At 39.3% G+C, this 19,360-nt stretch overlaps 1 protein-coding gene across 1 annotated transcript in view; it reads right to left on the bottom strand.

Moving 5' to 3' along the window:
- Positions 1–17,278, bottom strand: part of LOC140479783 (laminin subunit gamma-1-like) — a 71,290-nt gene extending 54,012 nt beyond the window's left edge. Inside the window, exon 1 of the mRNA XM_072573939.1 lies at positions 17,047–17,278. Within this exon, the coding sequence (XP_072430040.1) occupies positions 17,047–17,146 (100 nt within the window). The 5' untranslated portion in view covers positions 17,147–17,278. The remainder of the gene's footprint in view (positions 1–17,046) is intronic.
- Positions 17,279–19,360: the final 2,082 nt, after the last annotated feature.

The raw sequence follows: 19,360 nt of genomic DNA, 5'->3' as shown, positions 1-19,360 counted from the left end.
AGTTGTGATTTGTAGTTTAAAAGTTACAATAGTTCTGTTTTGCACTCGAACACTGTAATATTACTAAAGTGCCTGATTCTTTAATTATTATTTACGTAACACATCACTCTTCAAAGCTCAGTGACTAAATGTCATCATGTCAGCTGGAATCTGGATTTGGTATCTCAATTGACTTGGAAGTAATGTATTTTGTAGTTTGTGATCTGGCTTTTATTGGAATGCAATCATGCAATATTTATTGAGCACCTCAATGAGACATGAGACAAGTACCTTATGGAACATAATACAAATTGAACAAATCAGTTCATTAATACAAACATATACAGACACAAATAATGTTCATCAGTCTCAGAGCTCTAATTAATAATTAGCTTCACTTTCTACATCCATTGATTCTCACTGTCAAACTTCAGAATAAATTGCCTGTCTTACGTTATTGATACTTGTCCTTTTGTAGTAAGTTAATAATTATTGAATTCAGGAAGCTGCATTCCGATACGGCTTTGCAGTCACCACTAAAAGAGATTGAAATTACCATGGAGGAGCATGGTAATTGCCATTTGACAAAATCTTTTTAAATTGGTGTCAGTTTTAATACAGGACCATAATGAATACAGGACCCTAATGTTATATTTTGTGCTGCAAAGAACCAATAATGAAAGCTCCCCATTCCTGGCTACGGCTATTCCTAATTATTCTCTTCAATATTCTGACATGGTGGCAAAATAACTCAAGGTGAAGGTTCCTTAGTTATTCTCAAATTCCAATGCCCTGCCACCTTCCTATTACACCATCAGGTCTCAACCCATTCTTCATGTCAACACACACTTCACATGTCACTTCACATCCTTGAACCAATGTAATGTTAGCCTGCAAAATGACTTAGTCATAATCATAGAGATGTACAGCACGAAAACAGGCCCTTTGGTCCAACTTGTCCATGCTGACCAGATAGCCCAACCCAATCTAGTCCCATCTGCCAGCACCTGGCCAATATCCCTCAAACCCTTCCTATTCATATACCCATCCAAATGCCTCTTAAATGTTGCAATTGCAACTAGCCTCCACCACATCCTCTGGTACCTCATTCCATACACACACCACCCTCCGAGTGAAAAAGTTGCCCCTTAAGTCCCTTTTATATCTTTCCCCTCTCACCCTAAACCTATGCCCTCTAGTTCAGGAATCCCTGATCGCAGAGAAAAGACCAAAAGAGAAAATTCTGGAATATCTCAGCAGGTCTGGCGGCATCTGTAAGGAGAGAAAAGAGCTGACGTTTCTAGTCTAACTGACCCTTTGTCAAAGCTGCTTTTGTCAATTTGCTTTTATCCAGGGAAAAGACTTTGTCTATTTACCCTCTCCGTGCCTCTCATGATTTTATAAACATCTATAAGGTCACCCCTCAGCCTCTGACCCTCCAGGGAAAACAGCCCCAGCCTATTCAACCTCTCCCCATAGCTCAAATCCTCCAACCCTGGCAACATCCTTGTAAATCTTTTCTGAAACCTTTCAAGTTTCACAACATCTTTCAGATAGGAAGGAGACCAGAATTGCATGCAATATTCCAACAGTGGCCTAACCAATGTCCTGTACAGCCGCAACATGGCCTCCTAACTCCTGTACTCAATACTCTGGCCAATAAAGGAAAGCATACCAAACGCCTTCTTCACTATCCTATCTACCTGTGACTCCACTTTCAAGGGCCTATGAACCTGCACTCCAAGGTCTCTTTGTTCAGCAACATTCCCGAGGACCTTACCATTAAGTGTATAAGTCCTGCTAAGATTTGCTTTTCCAAAATGCAGCAGCTCACATTTATCTAAATTAAACTCCACCTGCCACTTCTCAGCCCATTTGCCCATCTGATCCCGTTGTAATCTGAGGTAACCTTCTTTGCTGTCCACTATATCTCCAATTTTGGTGTCATCTGCAAACTTACTAACTGTACGTCTTACGCTCACATCCAAATCATTTATATAAATGATGAAAGGTAGTGGTCCCAGCGCCGATTCTTGTGGCACTCCACTGGTCACAGGCCTCCAGTCTGAAAAACAACCCTCCACCACCACCCTCTGTCTTCTACCTTTGAGCCAGTTCTGTATTCAAATGGCTAGTTCGCCCTGTATTCCTTGAGATCCAACCTTGCTAACCAGTCTCCCATGGGGAACCTTGTCGAACACTTTATTGAAGTCCATATAGGTCACATCTACCATCTGCCTTCATCCATCCTCTTTGTTATTTCTTCAAAAAAACTTAATCAGGTTTGTGAGACATGATTTCCCACGCACAAAGCCATGTTGATGATCCCTAATTGGTCCTTACCTTTCCAAATACGTACATCTTATCACCTAGGATTCCCTCCAACAACCTGTCTACCACCAACGTCAGGCTCACTGGACTATAGTTCCCTGGTTTGTCCTTACCACCCTTCTTAAACAGTGGCACCACGTTAGCTTTATTGAAAAGGATCTGACTGTAAGGTTCCCTTTAAAAAAATCATGTCAGTTGCCCAGACTATCTGTTCCCTGTACTTGAAGAATGATCCCCAAGCTCAGGTTCTATTGAAGCAGATCAAGGGAGGTCTGAGAGGCATTTACATTCAAATATTACTCCTTATCTCAAGCTAATTGAATGCTTCTTCTTTTCAATAAAACTTTTCACAGATATATAATTGGACAAGAATGGATATTAAGATAAAGGAGATATTTGACCAAAATTTGATCAAAGATTGATCAAAGAGGTGAGTTTTAAGAATGACTTGAAGGAGAAATGGAAGGTGTCGGGATTTTGGAAGACAGTTCAGAACAATGTTGATTGCCAGTTAGAGGATCACAGATGAGCTTCCTGGAATGAAATTGACTGGGCTCCAAGTATACGCACTATGCTCATATTATAATGCAGACACGGAAGATAACATCTCTTACCAGTCTACATATTGTAAAGTTAATCTCAATCTCACCCACAGTACAATTATTGGGTTGGCTGGTATCAGGAATAAATGTGCTTGAATTTCCACGTTTGCAAGTTGACAAGCTTCCCATCCAATAGTGTGTACTACTGTCTCCCAAGTATGATAATGTGTAACACACAGAGCCTAGTCTTCAGCATTAGAAGGCCCTTAGGTCCTTGCGCATTTATTCATCAGAGGATTTGTTATAGCTGGCTTTAACCTTGTCCATCCAGTTGGTAGTTCAAATGACCACAAGGAGTTGCCCTCACCAATCGTAAGCCTCCCTGAAGGAAGCAATCTTAACCTATACTTTGGCCAAGGATACTCAGCAAAAAGCAATGAGTTTCTTCTTTAGAAGAAAAACTTGAATTTATATAGCACCTTTAATTTGCCAATATGTCCCATGAGCTACCCAGGAGAATTATCAAACACAAAATTGACAGTGAGGTACATGTGTAATCTGTTTCTGAAAGATTGGGCAAAGATGTAGGTTTGAAAGAATACCTTAAAGAAGGAGAGTGATTACAGGAGCAAAGAGGTAGAAGGAGAAAATTCCAGAGGTTTGGACTGAGGAAACTCAGTCAATGAAAACTGAAATGGGGAACTGATGGAGCTGGAGCTGGAGCTGGAGCTGGAACGGCAATGGAAGATAGAGCCATAAACAGGAGATGGAGCAATAGTGTGCTGGGAAGGAGAGATGCATCAACCTATATCCAAAAGGCAAACATTGTCCTTAAAACTCTTGCAGTTAACTGCAAGAAAGTGGCAATAATGTACTGTAGTCACAGAAGCTTCTAGGAGTGAGATGAACCACACACTGTAGCCCATGAGTACAAATAGGAACATTGTGGCATACTGCAGACAATGAAGATATTGTTAAACATGTAGCAGAACACAGTTAGTTTGGAATTACAGAGAAATGACTGGAAATGTAACTGAATCTACCTCACTCAATTTCAAATTGTCAGTTGGTTTGCAAAAGGCAAGTGTTTTTATATATGCCACTGTACATGGAACAACACAAATCCAGCCCATCTAGTTATACCACAGCAGAAAAGGGGTACTTAATGGCTGCGAATTGACTTGAGTGCCAATACAATGTCATGGAGAATGAATTAGGAGACTCTAGGCTCCCCAACTTCACAGGTAATTCAAAAATGTGCACAGCCTGAGCATGTTTTTCTTACTTGTAGAGAATAGGTTTTCTATGCATGACAGCACTAGGAATCATCAATAAATCTTGATCAATCTATTTGTCTTTCTATATCTAGTCTTCTGCAAAAATCTAGGGGAAATTTTCAAAGTGCCACTAGGTTGTAAAAACAGTATTGTGACTCAGCACTGCATGGAGAGACTGGTTCACCCAGGCGAAAGGTCCACAATACCAGCTTAATATCTGAAGAGAAAATTGAAAACTTATATCCTAAAATCTGTTACTGGAGAAATATAGTGTATTTTTCCCAATGGAAGTTGTATACCTGCAAACGCTCAAAAATTATTAAAATTGTCAAATGGAATTCACCAGTTGATAAATGGATACTTTAAAATAACTTTAAATAATTATTAGCCATGTAAATGTTGATTGAAATGACCCCTGCTCTGACATTCACCCTATTACTAACATGGGTGCAGGGAGGAAAGAAACAATAGTGTTGCTATATGAAGACGATGACAAGTTCTTTGAAAAATGCCCATGTTTGACAGTTAAAAAATTCAATTTTGCAAAGACAATTTCGCATCATAATTTGCTGGAAAGATCAATAGAATCCCTCACAATGAGTGCAGCTGTAGATCATTGGGCTGTGCGTGCCCAATGCATATCCTATGGCCTGCAGCCTGATGCAGAATTCAGAAATAAGTGATTTAGGAGGGACATGTTTAGGGATAATGACTCTAATCCAATGACATGGGAAAGGGCACAACATGTAAATCAATCCTAAGAAAGGATCAATGTATGAAGGTTCTCCCCTGAACTGAATGTGATCGCTAACCAGATTTCAGCACATAGGCTCATTACATATAGACGTAATTACCAGTTCAGAAGTGGCTTATTAGAACATGTTAGGCAGTTAAAATAATTTAGTTACTTATATAATTGAGATTTCAAATTTCAATTAAATTCCTAGAGAGAGTTCAATAAAAATATTGCCTTGAGATGAAGTGCTTTACAGTGAGCATTGAATATTCTGAAGCCTTTATCCCCATTCTGCAATTGTCTAAGTGGTAATGAATTAACAGTGCCATTAATTGAACAAACTTGGTCTTACCATTAATTTTAATGGAGGATGGAGCTACAATAATTAGTTATTCATCTTACTCAGCAACTATCCCTGTGAAGTGATGCAATAGTCTCAAGAAATCCCAATACCACATAGAATCATAGAATCCCTACAGTGTGGAAACAGGCCATTTGGCCCAACAAGTCCACACCAATCCTCCAAAGAGTATCCCACCCAGAACCATTCCCCTATCCTATTACTCTACATTTCCCCTAACTAATGCACCTAGCCTACACATCTTTGGACTGTGGGAGGAAACTGGAGCACCCAGAGGAAACCCACACAGACATATGCCATGCCATATGTAATAACATGATCACAGGTAACATAATATCCTAGGGTTTCCACTCCATATTGAGGGTATAAGGCTTAGATTCACCATTGTTGTTGTTACCATTTTCAGCAACTTCAGCCACATTGATCAGCAGCAAACATCCACTCAATAACAAAATCATTAGGTTGGACAGAACAACAGCATGTTTTAGACAGCATGTGTGAGATGCTAAATTCTAAATATGATGGAGAGTTGAAATGGTTCTGTGTGATGACAGTAACATTTTGTGCTGTAATACATGCAGCAAAAAATATTTCATACAGTAATCACCTCATTATATATTATATATATTAGTTTTTATCCACCTGGGAGAAAAACAAATGAAAGAACTGCGGATGCTGGAAACCTGAAACAAATCCGAGCTTTGAATGCACTGAGGAAGGGTCACGAGGCCTGATGCTGCCAAACCTGTTGAGCTTTTCCAACAATTTCTGTTTTTGTTTGTATCCAGTGGGGGGTTTATTGAAAAGCAACCTACTCGTATCTTACCCTGTTAAAAATCACACAACACCAGGTTATAGTCCAACAGTTTAATTGGAAGCACTAGCTATCGGAGTGCTGATAACCACCTAGTGAAAGAGCAGTTCTCCGAAAGCTAGTGCTTCCAATTAAACCTGTTGGACTATAACCTAGTGTTGCGTGATTTTTAGCTTTGTACACCCCAGTCCAACACCGGCATCTCCAAAGTATGTTACTCTGACTTTGTTATGTTTCTTCCCAATTCTTTGCCTGGTAAATAGTTGAATTATTCTGGAGTTAAAACTGTTTTTTACATCCTTCAAGGATACCTTTCATTAAATGTGTGTTGTAAAATGGAAATTACAAATATAGACTGAAAATTGGTAATATCTCCAAAAACTATTTTGCAATGCCAACAATAGCTTAGGTTATTAATGTCTCCAGAACTATTTGAGGATTATGCCTTTGTTGGAAGATGATAAAATGCCCAATAAATAAAGTCAGAAAACCCTATTAACGTGAAAAATTTCTGAAAGGTGGTAACAGCAGGTCTTAGCAATGAACAATGTAAAGGTTTTAAGATCCACCGGAATAGACACATTGGCTCTTGGTTTATTCTGTGACGTTCATCTAAATGTTTTCCAGAGTCAATAACAGTTTACAACCTCAAATTAACATCAACAAGGCTTGAACTCTTAACAATCTGGCCCAGAGGAGCAATTGTATCAACAGAGTACAGTAATTGCTGCACATTATGTTTTCAAGACTCACTCTAATTTTCTGCCAGTCCACCAATAGTATAAATCTTGTCTTGAAAGATTGAAGCAAACCAAATAAATATGATAATAAGGAATTCAGTATTGATCACTGGGAAATGGATGTAAGTAGGTTAATAATATAATGCTTTATTTTTAACACTTGCATCTAGTTGTACAAAAAAGGATTTCCATAAGGCATCTGGTTCTTACAAATATGTAAAGCTGAAATCAGATTCAATTCTTGCATTCAATACTTAGAAAAACAAATTACAGCCAAACCTCATGATATCTTCCAAAAAACCCCTTTTCTCTTTATTCAGGAGGCCTCTAGACTTGTTTCTGCATGTGACAGTTGCTGTGGTGATCGGATTCTGCCTTACCTAGTTTCAAAGGCTACTCATGGGACAAGGCAGCCACTCAGTCATTACAGGCACAGCTCATTAACTATTCATCCCAGACATAGTCACTGTTAAGCAGAATAAACGAATTCTCGAACTACTATTGTGCTGATGGCCTGGAGATAAACAAGTGTCATTATAAATATGTTCAAATGCACATGATTAAATGTGTTTATGCATGAAGATATGCTTAAATATAGAATGTACATATTTCAAAGGGTGTCACATGATCACTGTCTTTATGAATAAGTGTTTCTATTTAGGAAGAGAAAAAATCCTTCAAAAATATGTGCTATACTCAGTTGATATTTCTACCTCATTTTGTATCTTCAGCAAACTTGATACACTTTCAGCAAAATCATTAAAAAGTGAGGGCCAATGCTAGCCTTTGTTGTACTCTACTAGTTAAAGACGGCCAACTTGAAAATGCATGGTTTAGCACTACTATCTGTTTCCGTTTGTGAACCAGTCTTCCAAGTATGCTGATATATTTACCCCAACTCTGTACATCTATATCTTGGGAATTTATCTTTTACATGGCACCTTACCAAATACCTTTTGGAAATCCAAATAAACTATACCTACTCTTTCCCCTTTACCATGCATATCTGAGAAAATCTTAATGCATTTGTCAACATAAAGTACCTTTCATAGAAACGTAAAAAAATTGCGAGACATTGACGTATTGGGATAGACAATATAGGAACTTGGGTATGATTTTAACTCATTCAAAAAGCATGAGCTTACACTGAATTACAATTAAGCCAAAGTTGGACTTTTCAACTACAAAGGGAGGCAGAGACATGACTGTTACAATGAAAGCTCGATAAGTAAAGTTGATCTGCAAAGCCACTTCCAATTAAATTGCATGTGTAGGGCATAGGGGTCAAAGCAAATTTAAGACTAATGCCAGGAATGTACAATTCACACAAAATATGATCAAGACAAGGATGAACTTTCAGTTCCAGCAGTGAAGAACAATTGAACAGTATATCAATTGTCAATAGACAGCATGGGCTTTCTCAGCCCAAGACTTTACTTAGAGCGGCAATACCATTGGCTTCAGCATTCTTGTTCAAAGGTAGTAAGAATCATTCAAGGATGCTGACACTAGTCGTGTTCACTTTACACTGTAGACGCCAGCTGAGAACAATAATGCCCAATTTCATATTATCTAATAATCTAATGATTCAGTCCCATACTTAATTTTCCAACGGAATTATAGATATAGATATGGAGTCAGCATGGAAATCGTTCCTTTGGTCCAACCAGTCCATAAGACTATAAGACTTTAAAATATAGGATCAGAAATTGGGCCATCAGCCTATTGAATCTGCTCCACCATTTATGGCTAGGTTTCTCAACCTCATTGTCCCGCCTTCTACCCTTAACTTTTCATCCCCCTAACCATCAAGAACCTATCTATCTCAGTCTTAAATAATCTCAATGGCCTGGCCTCCACAGCCTTCTTCCATAGATTCACCGCGCTCTGGCTGAAGAAGTTTCTCCTCATTTCCATTCTAAAGAGTCTTCCCTTTATTCTAAGACTGTGCCCTCAGGTCCTAGTCTCTCCTGCTAATGGAAACATCTTCCCAATGTTGATTCGATCTATGCCTTTTGGTATTCTATGAGTTTCAATGAGGTCCACCTTCATCCTTCTAAACTTCATTGAGTATAGACAGAGCACCCTCAAATGTTCCTCATATATTAGGTCGTTCATTCCTGGGATCATTCTCATGAACCTCCTCTGGACTCACTCTATGTTGACCATAATCCCAAATTAAACTAGTGCCACCTGCCTGCACTTGGCCCATAACCCTGCAAACATTTCTTATTCATGTACTTATCCAAACGTCTTTTAACTGTACCCACATCCATCATTTCTTCTGGCAGTTCATTCCACACACAAACCACTCTATGTGTAAAAAATGGTGTCCCTCTTGTCTTTTTAAAATCTTCCTCCTCTCATCTTAAAAATATGCCCCTTAGTCTCGAAGTCCCCCACCCTCAGGAAAAGACATGTACCATTCACTTTGTCTATACCCCTCATGATTTTATAAACCTCTTTAAGGTCACCCCTCAACCCCCTATATACCAGTGAAAAAAGTCCCAGCTTATCCAGCCTCTCCTTATAACTCAAACCCTCCATTTGAACTGTAAGGCCATTTAGGTTTCAGATATCAACATGAAGAAACCTAACCACTGGAACTATTGGCTTTCATTCTCCAATATTTCTTCTTGTAAATACTATGTATAGTGTGCATGGAATTTTATGTCAGCACATGTCAGTGATCTGTGCAGAGGAAATTGGAAGGAAGAAACTATGACGTCTTTCTAATAACATAACGATTGTAGAATGAGATTATAAACAACCCACAGAGATGCATTTTTTTTGTCTCTAGATAAGTAAATATAACGTTGAATGGTTACTTCTTGTCTGTTTCCTGAGAGCAATTTGCTGTTGGATATATTATTAGCAAAAGATATTCCAGGTGCTTCAATGCTGATTCAGCATCTAATACCCAGACTGGTATGTGTCTGGGCGTTTTGTGACCAATTTTTGGATAAGTCAAGAGAAATGTTGCTTACTCAGTTCCAAATCAGCAAATAGGTTTTGTAAAACATGTCTGGAACTGCTATTGCAGCCCAGCTACCTAACGTCAATGCTATTAGCACCATCATCACACAAAAAGGAAGGAGAGAATAAACCAGGGAGGCAGAATACATATTTTGTAATTGTTGTCAAGCCTCTGGATCATTGTGGTACATATTAACTTACTGCTATGAAAATTGCTAAATAATTATCCACACCTCTTGAAAGCAATATATATTCAGCACAACAATATTGGTAATGGAGATCACCAAAAAAAAACTGCATACTATGCCATCGCTGCCTCTGAATATACAGGTAAACTATAATATTATACATTACGTAATATAGGTAATACCAGGCCTTCGCCTCTATGTGTCAAAAGTTCAATAATTCAGGAATTGAACCTGGGACTAGAGTTGGCAGCAGAATTACGAGTTCCTTCTTTTGTGAGCATACAAGTAACTGATGAAAATGGACAATAGATTTGGGAGGGTTTTTTTTGGAAACCTTAAGTGTTTTAGAAATGGGCATGATGAATTCTAATACCTAACACCATAGAGGCTTCTTTCTCCCACAAAGAAACTATCCAGTATATAGCATTTATTGGGTGTGTCTTAGCTTCAGAAATTAAGACATCAGCATTCTTCTGCTTTGATTTGCAACTATTCACAGTGTGACACAATTGGGCTTTGACTGGTTGCACTCCTTTTATCCTCAATTATTTGGTCAGATTTCTGTCTAAGTCACTATTTTTGCAGGAGTCACATCTTTCGTTTGGAGGCCAGCAGTTGATAATATAGAAATTTTTTTTAAAGAAAGTTTAATTGTGGATTTTAACTGCCAGGTGGACACCTACGAGGGAGCAAGGGAAAGAGGTAGCAGCAAATATTATAACAAAGAAGTCCTCATGGGGAACCTGAACAGTTTTACTGTCCCTATCTGAAATGTGATTGAGGATGTAGCTGAAGCCAAGAGAGATCAGGCAGTCCAAGAAACAGCCAGCCACACTTTAGGTAACATTGTACAGTTGGATGAATGATGCACAGACATATATGTGAGAAAGGGACCAGAGAAATGGTGGTCACTCCAACCATAAAACTATCAAAATGGTCATAGAGTATGAACTGAGCTAGTGGTCCCAGCGCACATTCACCAAGTGGCCTTTAACCACCAACATTAAAAACAGTCAGCATTGAGGTGTCAAAAAAAAGGTTCAATTTCAACTCCCCTCTGCCTTTCTTATATCAAGCAAAGGGAGCAAAATTTGTTTAAAGCAAAGCAGAGACACTCTTGAACTTCATTCATTTAACTGACTTCACTTAAGTACCTGCACACCCTTCCATTATACAGTAGTACATTTCATGGTACAATGAATTTTCTCCTCCTTACCGTACACGTTTTCTTACTTTGTCAGTCAGAAAGGAACTTACTGCCTTTTGGTCTGTCATGCTGTTCTTTCTTGACTTCTTACTTGAAACTGGGTTTTTTTGATCCACCAATCTTTTATTCAAACACTGATTTGGCGCAAATTGGCTGTGAATTGCATTTACTGGGAGGAACTTTTGCATAACAGACCAGAAATGTTTCTAATTAAATATCATCCAATTTAGGTAGATTGAAAATATGAACAAAAGTCTGAGTTCACTATGAATTTTACAGAATAAGAAAATTGTTATGAACATCTTCAAAGTTCAGAACTAGGAGCTCTGAAAATGTTTAAAATACTTTACAGTGATAATTAATGTCACAAGCATGTTTTTGATAACCTTAACCTACGCTAAGTTTACTTTAAAGACAGAATTTCTTTTAGAATTCATTAACAGGACATGAACATTGGAAGAAAAGTCAATGTTTCTTGTTCATCCCTTGTTTTGTCAGCCACCATCTTGAAATGCTACCTGAGGTGGATGCAATGTGCACAGTAAATCTTGTTTAAAACTCTAGTGTCTAAGCACTCTAGTACTGAAAATCATTATTCATATTGTTTTCTATTCAAATCTCAGTAATTTTCTAACATTCATAAACTAATCCTGTGTGAAATTCCTACGCAAGTAATTTTAAGCAAAGCAGAACTGCTAAACAGGGATCTAGCCAAGCATAGAATTCACTGTAGTTCATATTCATTTGAATTTTCTCAAATATTCACCACTGAAATCTAAAAAAATCTTCAATGTGATGTTAAAAAGACAAAAAGGAAACAAATTTTTTTTTGTCACTTTCTCTGTAGACTTTTTTTTGTGTTTTCATGGACTTCCAGCTTGGATATGGCTACACAGACACAATGAGCAATTTACTAACCTGTCCAAGAGTTCTATTTCATGTGACATCTTTGCCATGGAGTATTCCAAGCTGCAGATCATCGGCTCAGTTACATATCAATGCTTTTAGCAATGATTAGTAAGCAGGAAACGGGAGGTGAAAGTTAATCAGTAAGGGAGGCGAAATTAAATTGGAAAGTTGAATTATATTTTAACTTTTAATTCTCAGATTCATTTTCTTTGATTCCTTTCCACTGCCTTTTGTTTATAAATGCCCTACCTTAGATATCTTTCCTAACTGACATATAACTGAGTGTCGAAGGATTTTTGACTATGAGAGGTAAGGGCAATGATTCTGTGCTTCACCTTTTCTGCACCATATGCCAGCCATGATTACTAGGTAAGAACCAGGCACTGGAATTTTGTGGATTCTCCTAGTTCAAATGCACTGAGACCAAAAGTAACAGTCCTACTAAGACTCACACCTGAAAGCAGCAAGTTGCCAGTTACAAAACATCAAGTGTGGGTAGTGTGGGTTTGTTCTGCTTCTTGTCAGATTGGCACGATTCAACCTTAGTGAGATTACAGAATAGATCATATCAGCAGTCCTCTCCATAATATATACAATGTAACCAAGGCACATTGTACAACTGATAACTGAGATAAGAGACTGACCAGTGAGTAAGTCTATAATTTGAGTGACGCACATCTGCTAGTGACTAGTCGTGCATTTAAAAAGGAAATCACAGTTAATATTGAGGCTCTTGACTTGACCTAAACTTATTCCATGTGAATGGCTAATATCAAACACCACAGATTAAAACTTCCTGATCACTTCTCTTTGAGAGCAATGTTTGAAAAGGCCATTTTTAGAGTCTCTATCAACCTATGCATCTTTAATTGGTCACAATACTCTTGAAGATAAATTAATTCATTTTGACAAATAGTGGGTAGATCAATTCAAAATATTTCACTTTGTTTTTAATTTATTCATTCCTAATCTACTTGAGCAAACATTGATCTGATGGGAAACCAGTGCAAGGTTCATGAACTCTGTACCAGTAGTGTATTACACCTCCAGGCAACTTGCCAAAGTTTTGCGAAGCATCAATGCCTCACAGGCCATAACATTAAGCGCGATCTGTTCAATGTCTGCATTAGCTCATTTGAAAGGTGCTTGGCACACTTCACCCCCATTCAAAGTACAGCAGGTGCTAAGGAAGCAGCATTGTTTTATTCTTCACAACCAGCTGTGGTCCAAAACTGGAAGAAATGAAAAGGCTGCATGTTTCTGTTTGGAGTTCTCATCTTTAAGACTTCTCCAGGCAGATTGATGAACCACAATGATAGGGGCTTTGAATAAGTCACTTTCTTTATGTCATTTCTCTCTTGGAACTGCAGAGGAGTAGCAGTAGCCTGATGGGATGCCTGAGGGTGTGAATACTCCTTCAGTTGTCACCCCCTGAATGAACAGTCACTATGGTACTGGCAAGTCAGTTGAGCCAGACTACCAAGCAGAAACATCATCAACTGTCCCTCAACTGGAGGTGACACCATCTCTGAGCTGGGATTTTCATGTAGCTGAACAGGTTGATTCTTGACCTGTGGGCATTATCCATGAGTACTTCAATATTCATTAGAGAGTTCTTGCTTTGACCACGATGATGGTGGCATTGCTGTGGTATTCTCTCCAGTCAGGAGGAAGCAGGGCAATCTTATTTTAAGACAGCTTTCCTAACCTCCCGTCCCTGTTTTGGATGAGGGGATGGTATGCTGAGGAGAACTGCTCAGTCACAGATGCTGCTGCCCAGAGACAGCTCTGTCCCAATGCATGTGTCCAATAATCTGTGCTTGTGTGCAGATTCCTGACTAAGAACTCCCAGGTTCACCAACCTCGATAAAAATAAAAAAAGTCTCTACTGTTGGATTCATACTTAGCACAAAGAAGATGGTTGCAATTGTTAGATGTTGATCATCACAGCTCCTGGATGTCCTTGTGTGAGTTCCTCAGGACAGCGCCCTAGGCCCAACCACCTTCAGCTGCTTCACCAATAGCCAAAACTCTATCATAAAGTCCAAGGTGGGGATTTTTCCTGATGATTGCACAATGTTCGGCACCATTTTGAAGCTGCCAATCTTCATAAGCAGCAACACCTTGAAAAATTCAGGCTTGGGCAGTTAAGTGGCATGTAAAATTGTTATAAGACCATAAGACATAAGAGGAGAAATTAGGCTATTCATCCCATTGAGTCTGCTCGATCCTGCAATCATGGCTGAAAGGTTCCTCAACCCCCTTTTCCTGCTTTCTCCCCAAAACCTTTGATCCCCTTGATACTCAAGAACCTATCTACCTCAGTCTTAAATATATTCAATGACCTGGCCTCCACAGCCTTCAGTGGGAACGTATTCCATAGACTCAACATTCTCTGCCTGAGACATTTCTCCTTATCTCTGTTCCAAAAGGTCTTCCATTTACTCTAGGGCTGTGCCCTCGGGTCCTCATCTCTCTTACTAATGAAAACATCTTCCCAACTTCCACTCTGTCCATTCAGTATTCTGTATGTTTCAATTAGATCCTCCTCATCCTTCTAAACTCCATCAAGTACAGACCCAGAGTCATCAAACATTCCTCATATGTTAAGCGTTTCATTCCTCTGACCATTCTCATGAAGCTCCTGTGAACACACTTACGTATGACATAAGTATCAAGTAATGAACACCTCAAAAAGAGAGAATCTAACCATTTCCCCATTTCTTTCGGTGACATTGTTGAATACCACACTATCAACATCCTTGGGGTTACCATTGACCAGAAAATGAACCGGACCAGCCAAAGAAATACCTCCGTCTAGATTAGAGTGGTGCTGGAAAAGCACAGCAGTTCAGGCAGCATCCGAGGAGCAGTAAAATCGACATTTCAGGCAAAAGCCCTTCATCAGGATGATTTTACTGCTCCTCGGATGCTGCCTGAACTACTATTCTTTTCTAGCACCACTCTAATCTAGACTCTGGTTTCCAGTATATGCAGTCATTGTTTTACCAAAGAAATACCTCAGCAACAAGAGCGGGGAATTCTATAGGAAGCAATTCAACTCCTGATCCTCAAAGTCCATCTTCCATCTACAACGCGCAAGTCAGAAATATGAAGGAATAATACCCTCCAATTGTCTGAAAAAGTATAGCTCCAAAAACACTCAAGAAGCTTGACATCATCCAGGACAAAGCAATCTGTTTGATTGGCACTCAGCCCCCAATTTTCAAAATCCACTTTCTCCATCAAAGTGGTGCCAGTCTGTACTATTTACAAGATATATTGCAACAACTTATTAAGGCTCATCAGACAGTATCTTTCAAACATGCAACTGTTACTACCTAGGAAAACAGAAGTATCAGGTGATGGGAAACACCACTACGCACAGGTCACATGCCATCCTGAGTTGGAACAGTATCGCTATTTCTTTACTGTTGCTGGCTCAAAGTCCTGGAACTGCCTTCTAACCAGCACTGTGGGTGCACTAACACCCTATGGATTGCTGCAGTTTAAGAAGACAGCTCATTAACACTTTCACAATGCCAATGAAGGGTGGCCTTGCCCAAACGCCCACACCCAAGAACAAATCAAAATCCACCCTGTTCCCATTGCTAATTCACTATTGCTGCAAGATGTGACAAATGGACTGTGGCAGAACTTATTCATTCCTTCATTTAATGTAGGACCTTGGGACACTTTTAATGTCCACATGATCCTGTCGTGTCTGTGATTTGATTTCGATCACGTGTTGAGCCACATGTGGCTGCAGCCTTCTTCCACCTTCGCAACCAGTCTTCCTTCGTCTGTTCTGTCATTGAGGACATTTAGTCTGTACTTTGCCTGGCACCTTCCATAGTTTCATGAATGTCCCTACTGGGAGCAAGGAGCTCTTGATAGCATCATTCAAGGGATCATTGAAGCACATAAGCCATGACGAGTGCAAATCCACAGATAGGGCAGTGTGTAATTGTGCACTCACAGGCTTCAGTAACCTGAAGTCACTAGCTAGAAATAGCCCCAGAAAATGACTCCTGGCCTGCATCTGTCCTAAGAGTAGTCCCCTCTCCTGCTTTCTTCAAGTACAGTTCCTCCTGCACTTCTTCTGTCAAATAAAACTTGTGCCCATAAGAAGCTGTTGGAGCTTACTGAGGTTAATATGGCAATAAAAATGAGGAGAATGTAATAGGTCTGGTAATCTAGAGGGGTATGCTGTGACCTAATTAGTTATAGGTGAACAGTATTCTAAATACTGTATCAGTGTCTGAGACATCCACACATCATCCCATCACCCCACCCCCCCCACCCCACCCACCCCACCACCCACCCCCCCCATCTCCCCTGCAGTGTTTACTGGCCAGAACAGCATTGGGCTTGTTCACTTATTCAATAAAAATTGCATATTGGCTCTCTAACTTTTGTACATCCAGGAGCTTTCAGCTGCCTGTGGTGAACGGGTACCACCAAAACGATACCCAGTTAAAATAGCAGTGGAAAGGAGCACGTCAGTGACATGGAGGCCGCAGGCAAATCTCTGCTATTTTGTACACATGGTCAGCCTCTAGGAACAGTTAGGACAGAATTTATATGGTTCAACTCCACATAATTTCATTAATAATTAGAAGAACAACATGTCCGTGTCTGTTTTGTATTAAACAATTCATTTAACTCCAAGTTAATCTGTCCAGATTTTCTACTTCTGTTTCTTTGAATTTTAGTTCTTCCAGCTCCCTAATTCAGAAAATGTGAATGCAGGAAGCTCCCAGAACTGTGTCATGACACTCCCTTTCAAGTGTAAGAAGAGCCTATGCAACTTATAATCTTAACATGGAATGACCTCATGCTCAGGTTGAAAATATTATCAAACAAGTTGATTGTAAAGCAGAAAGTAAACATTCTCCTGTACTTTATTTTATAATTGATCATTCACAACTCACCCAGATTTTGAAATTCCAATTGAAGTACTGAAAAGTAAGTGTAGAGACCTACCTACATATCTGTTACCATTCCAAACGTAGGTGCCGGACACAGAAGTTGCGATAATAATAAAACTGTAACCAACTAGTGCTGTTGAGAAAAATGTATTCATCGTTAATGAAGAGCTTCAATCTCTGCAGCAAGTTAACAGTCGATGTTTATTGCAGGAGAGGGAAGGTAGACTCTGAAAGTGTTTAGCCTGTCAACTTATATTACTTCTCTGCTTGACTAAGTCTGACACATGTAAGAATCCCCTGCAAGCAATCCAAAGGCAACCAGTGTGAATCAGACATGAACAAGAGCCAAGCCCTCAGTAATCAGACATGCCTTACTCCATCATTCAGAACCGATCTTGACTCTTGTGAAATAGCAAGCCCTGCCCTACCTTGCCTGCCATTTCTGGAGCAATGCCAAGCATTTGGAAGATACCAATTCACAAAAAGGTAAATGCTACCAATGTTGTCTTTGCTAAAAGTTTCAATCCCTGTCACCTTCAAATGACAATATATTGGAGTAATTGCACTAAATTACTACCTATCAGTACAACTGAGCTTTTAAGGGAAAAACAATTTAAGTTAGTTCAAGAAACAAAATATTCAAATGCTAGCTGTTCAAATAGTATAGGTGTGATTTGGATTGTGGCCAAAATAAGAGTTTCTTTTCTTCACTCTTTTGGCCTGAGGGCACTGATTCATGCTGTAGTACAATTCACAGGCACTAGACACCCTTCTCTATCTCATCAAGCGGCTGATAAGTGAATATGAGTCTGGAAAGTGAATGCTGACACAAGGAGAGGACAACAGGGTATGGGGAGGTTGTATCTCACCTGAACACGATCAGAAGTAGGAATTCTGCTTAAAGTATGCCTCCTCCTATAAGGAATATTAAGGTGATTATTTTTATTATTCAGTCTTGGGATGAGGGCATTTATTGGCAAGGCTGACTTTTAGGAGCCACCCTAGCAAGATGACAATGGTGGGCCATCTTCAATTTGACCCCACCTAATAGCTCACTTGACCATGTTTTATTTTTAGTGTTGATAAAGCATGGTGCTGGGAGAAAAAAACACAGCAGGTCAGGCAGCATCCGAGGAGCAAGAGCATTGATGTTTCCGGCAGGCACCTTCCTCAGTAGTCCTGCCTGAAGCATCTACACTCTTGATCCTTGGATGCTGCCTGACCTGCTGCATTTTTTCCAGTGTCACGCTTTATTGACTGACTCTCCAGCATCTGCCGTCCTCACTTTCTCCACGTTTTTTTTTTCAACAACTTATTCTGGCTTTGTTGGCTGGATTAGTCAAACACCCTCTCAGTGAGACAAAGAAAAGCCTTTATTTCCTATCTAATTTTCATTATCATGAGAATCTTCACATGTCAGAGATCAAGTATCACTTGCAGATGCAAATATAAAAGTGAGCTGTTAGTTCAAGAAGCCGTTTCTGTGACAGAAGCGAGAAGATGGATTTTAGGCTGAAGGACTGAACCCTGTTTCTTAAAAAGAACAGCCAGTGACGACACTGACTGGAAAGAAATATCAGAAAACCTAGAACTTTAAAAATAAATACAACTTTCACCCTTGCTGACCATCCAAGAAGCCAAATTACCAAGTGGTTTAAGGTATAAACCTTACAGCTCAGAGACAATCAAAATATTCTAAAGTAAATTCTTTTCTACACTATCCTTTTTGAAGTGAATGCATGTATGTTTGCCCAAAGGCTATAAACCTAATGTTACTGCTTTAGATATTTATTCTTTTCTCAGGTCTGAAGATCTACTTTTGCTCTTTTTTAACACGATAAATTTTTGTCATTGGCTCCTTACTGCTCGAGAGAAAAGGAGTTAACTACTTTCTAATTAGACAAAGATATAGCCACATACTAAAACTAAGTTAACTCTTTGTTGTAATCACCTTGGGAATTGAAAAGAGGGAAACCAATTCACCCTCTTCACCTGATCATAATATATCCTTCAATGTTGTTTCAGAGAGTCATGCAGCATGGAAGTCGACCCTTGGTCCAACCAATGCCAAACATAATCCCAAACTAAAACAATCCCACGTCTGTGCTCCTGGCCCTTATCGCTCCAAATCTTTCCTATTCATGTTCTTATCCAAATATCTTTTAAACATTGTAATTGTACCCATATCCACCACATCCTCAGGAAGTTCCTTCCACATGCAAACCTCCCTCTGCATAAAATATTTGCCCCTCATGTCTTTTAAATCTCTCTTCTTTCACCTTAAAAATGGTGCCCCCTTGTCTTGAAACCCCAATCCTAGGGAAAAAACCGAGAACCATTTAACTCGATCTACACCTCTCATTATTTTA

This window comes from Chiloscyllium punctatum, chromosome 7 (genome assembly GCF_047496795.1).
Source record: "Chiloscyllium punctatum isolate Juve2018m chromosome 7, sChiPun1.3, whole genome shotgun sequence".
Taxonomy (NCBI): domain Eukaryota; kingdom Metazoa; phylum Chordata; class Chondrichthyes; order Orectolobiformes; family Hemiscylliidae; genus Chiloscyllium; species Chiloscyllium punctatum.
The sequence above is the reverse complement of the archived record's forward strand: the minus strand, read 5'-3'. Positions and strand labels throughout refer to the sequence as shown.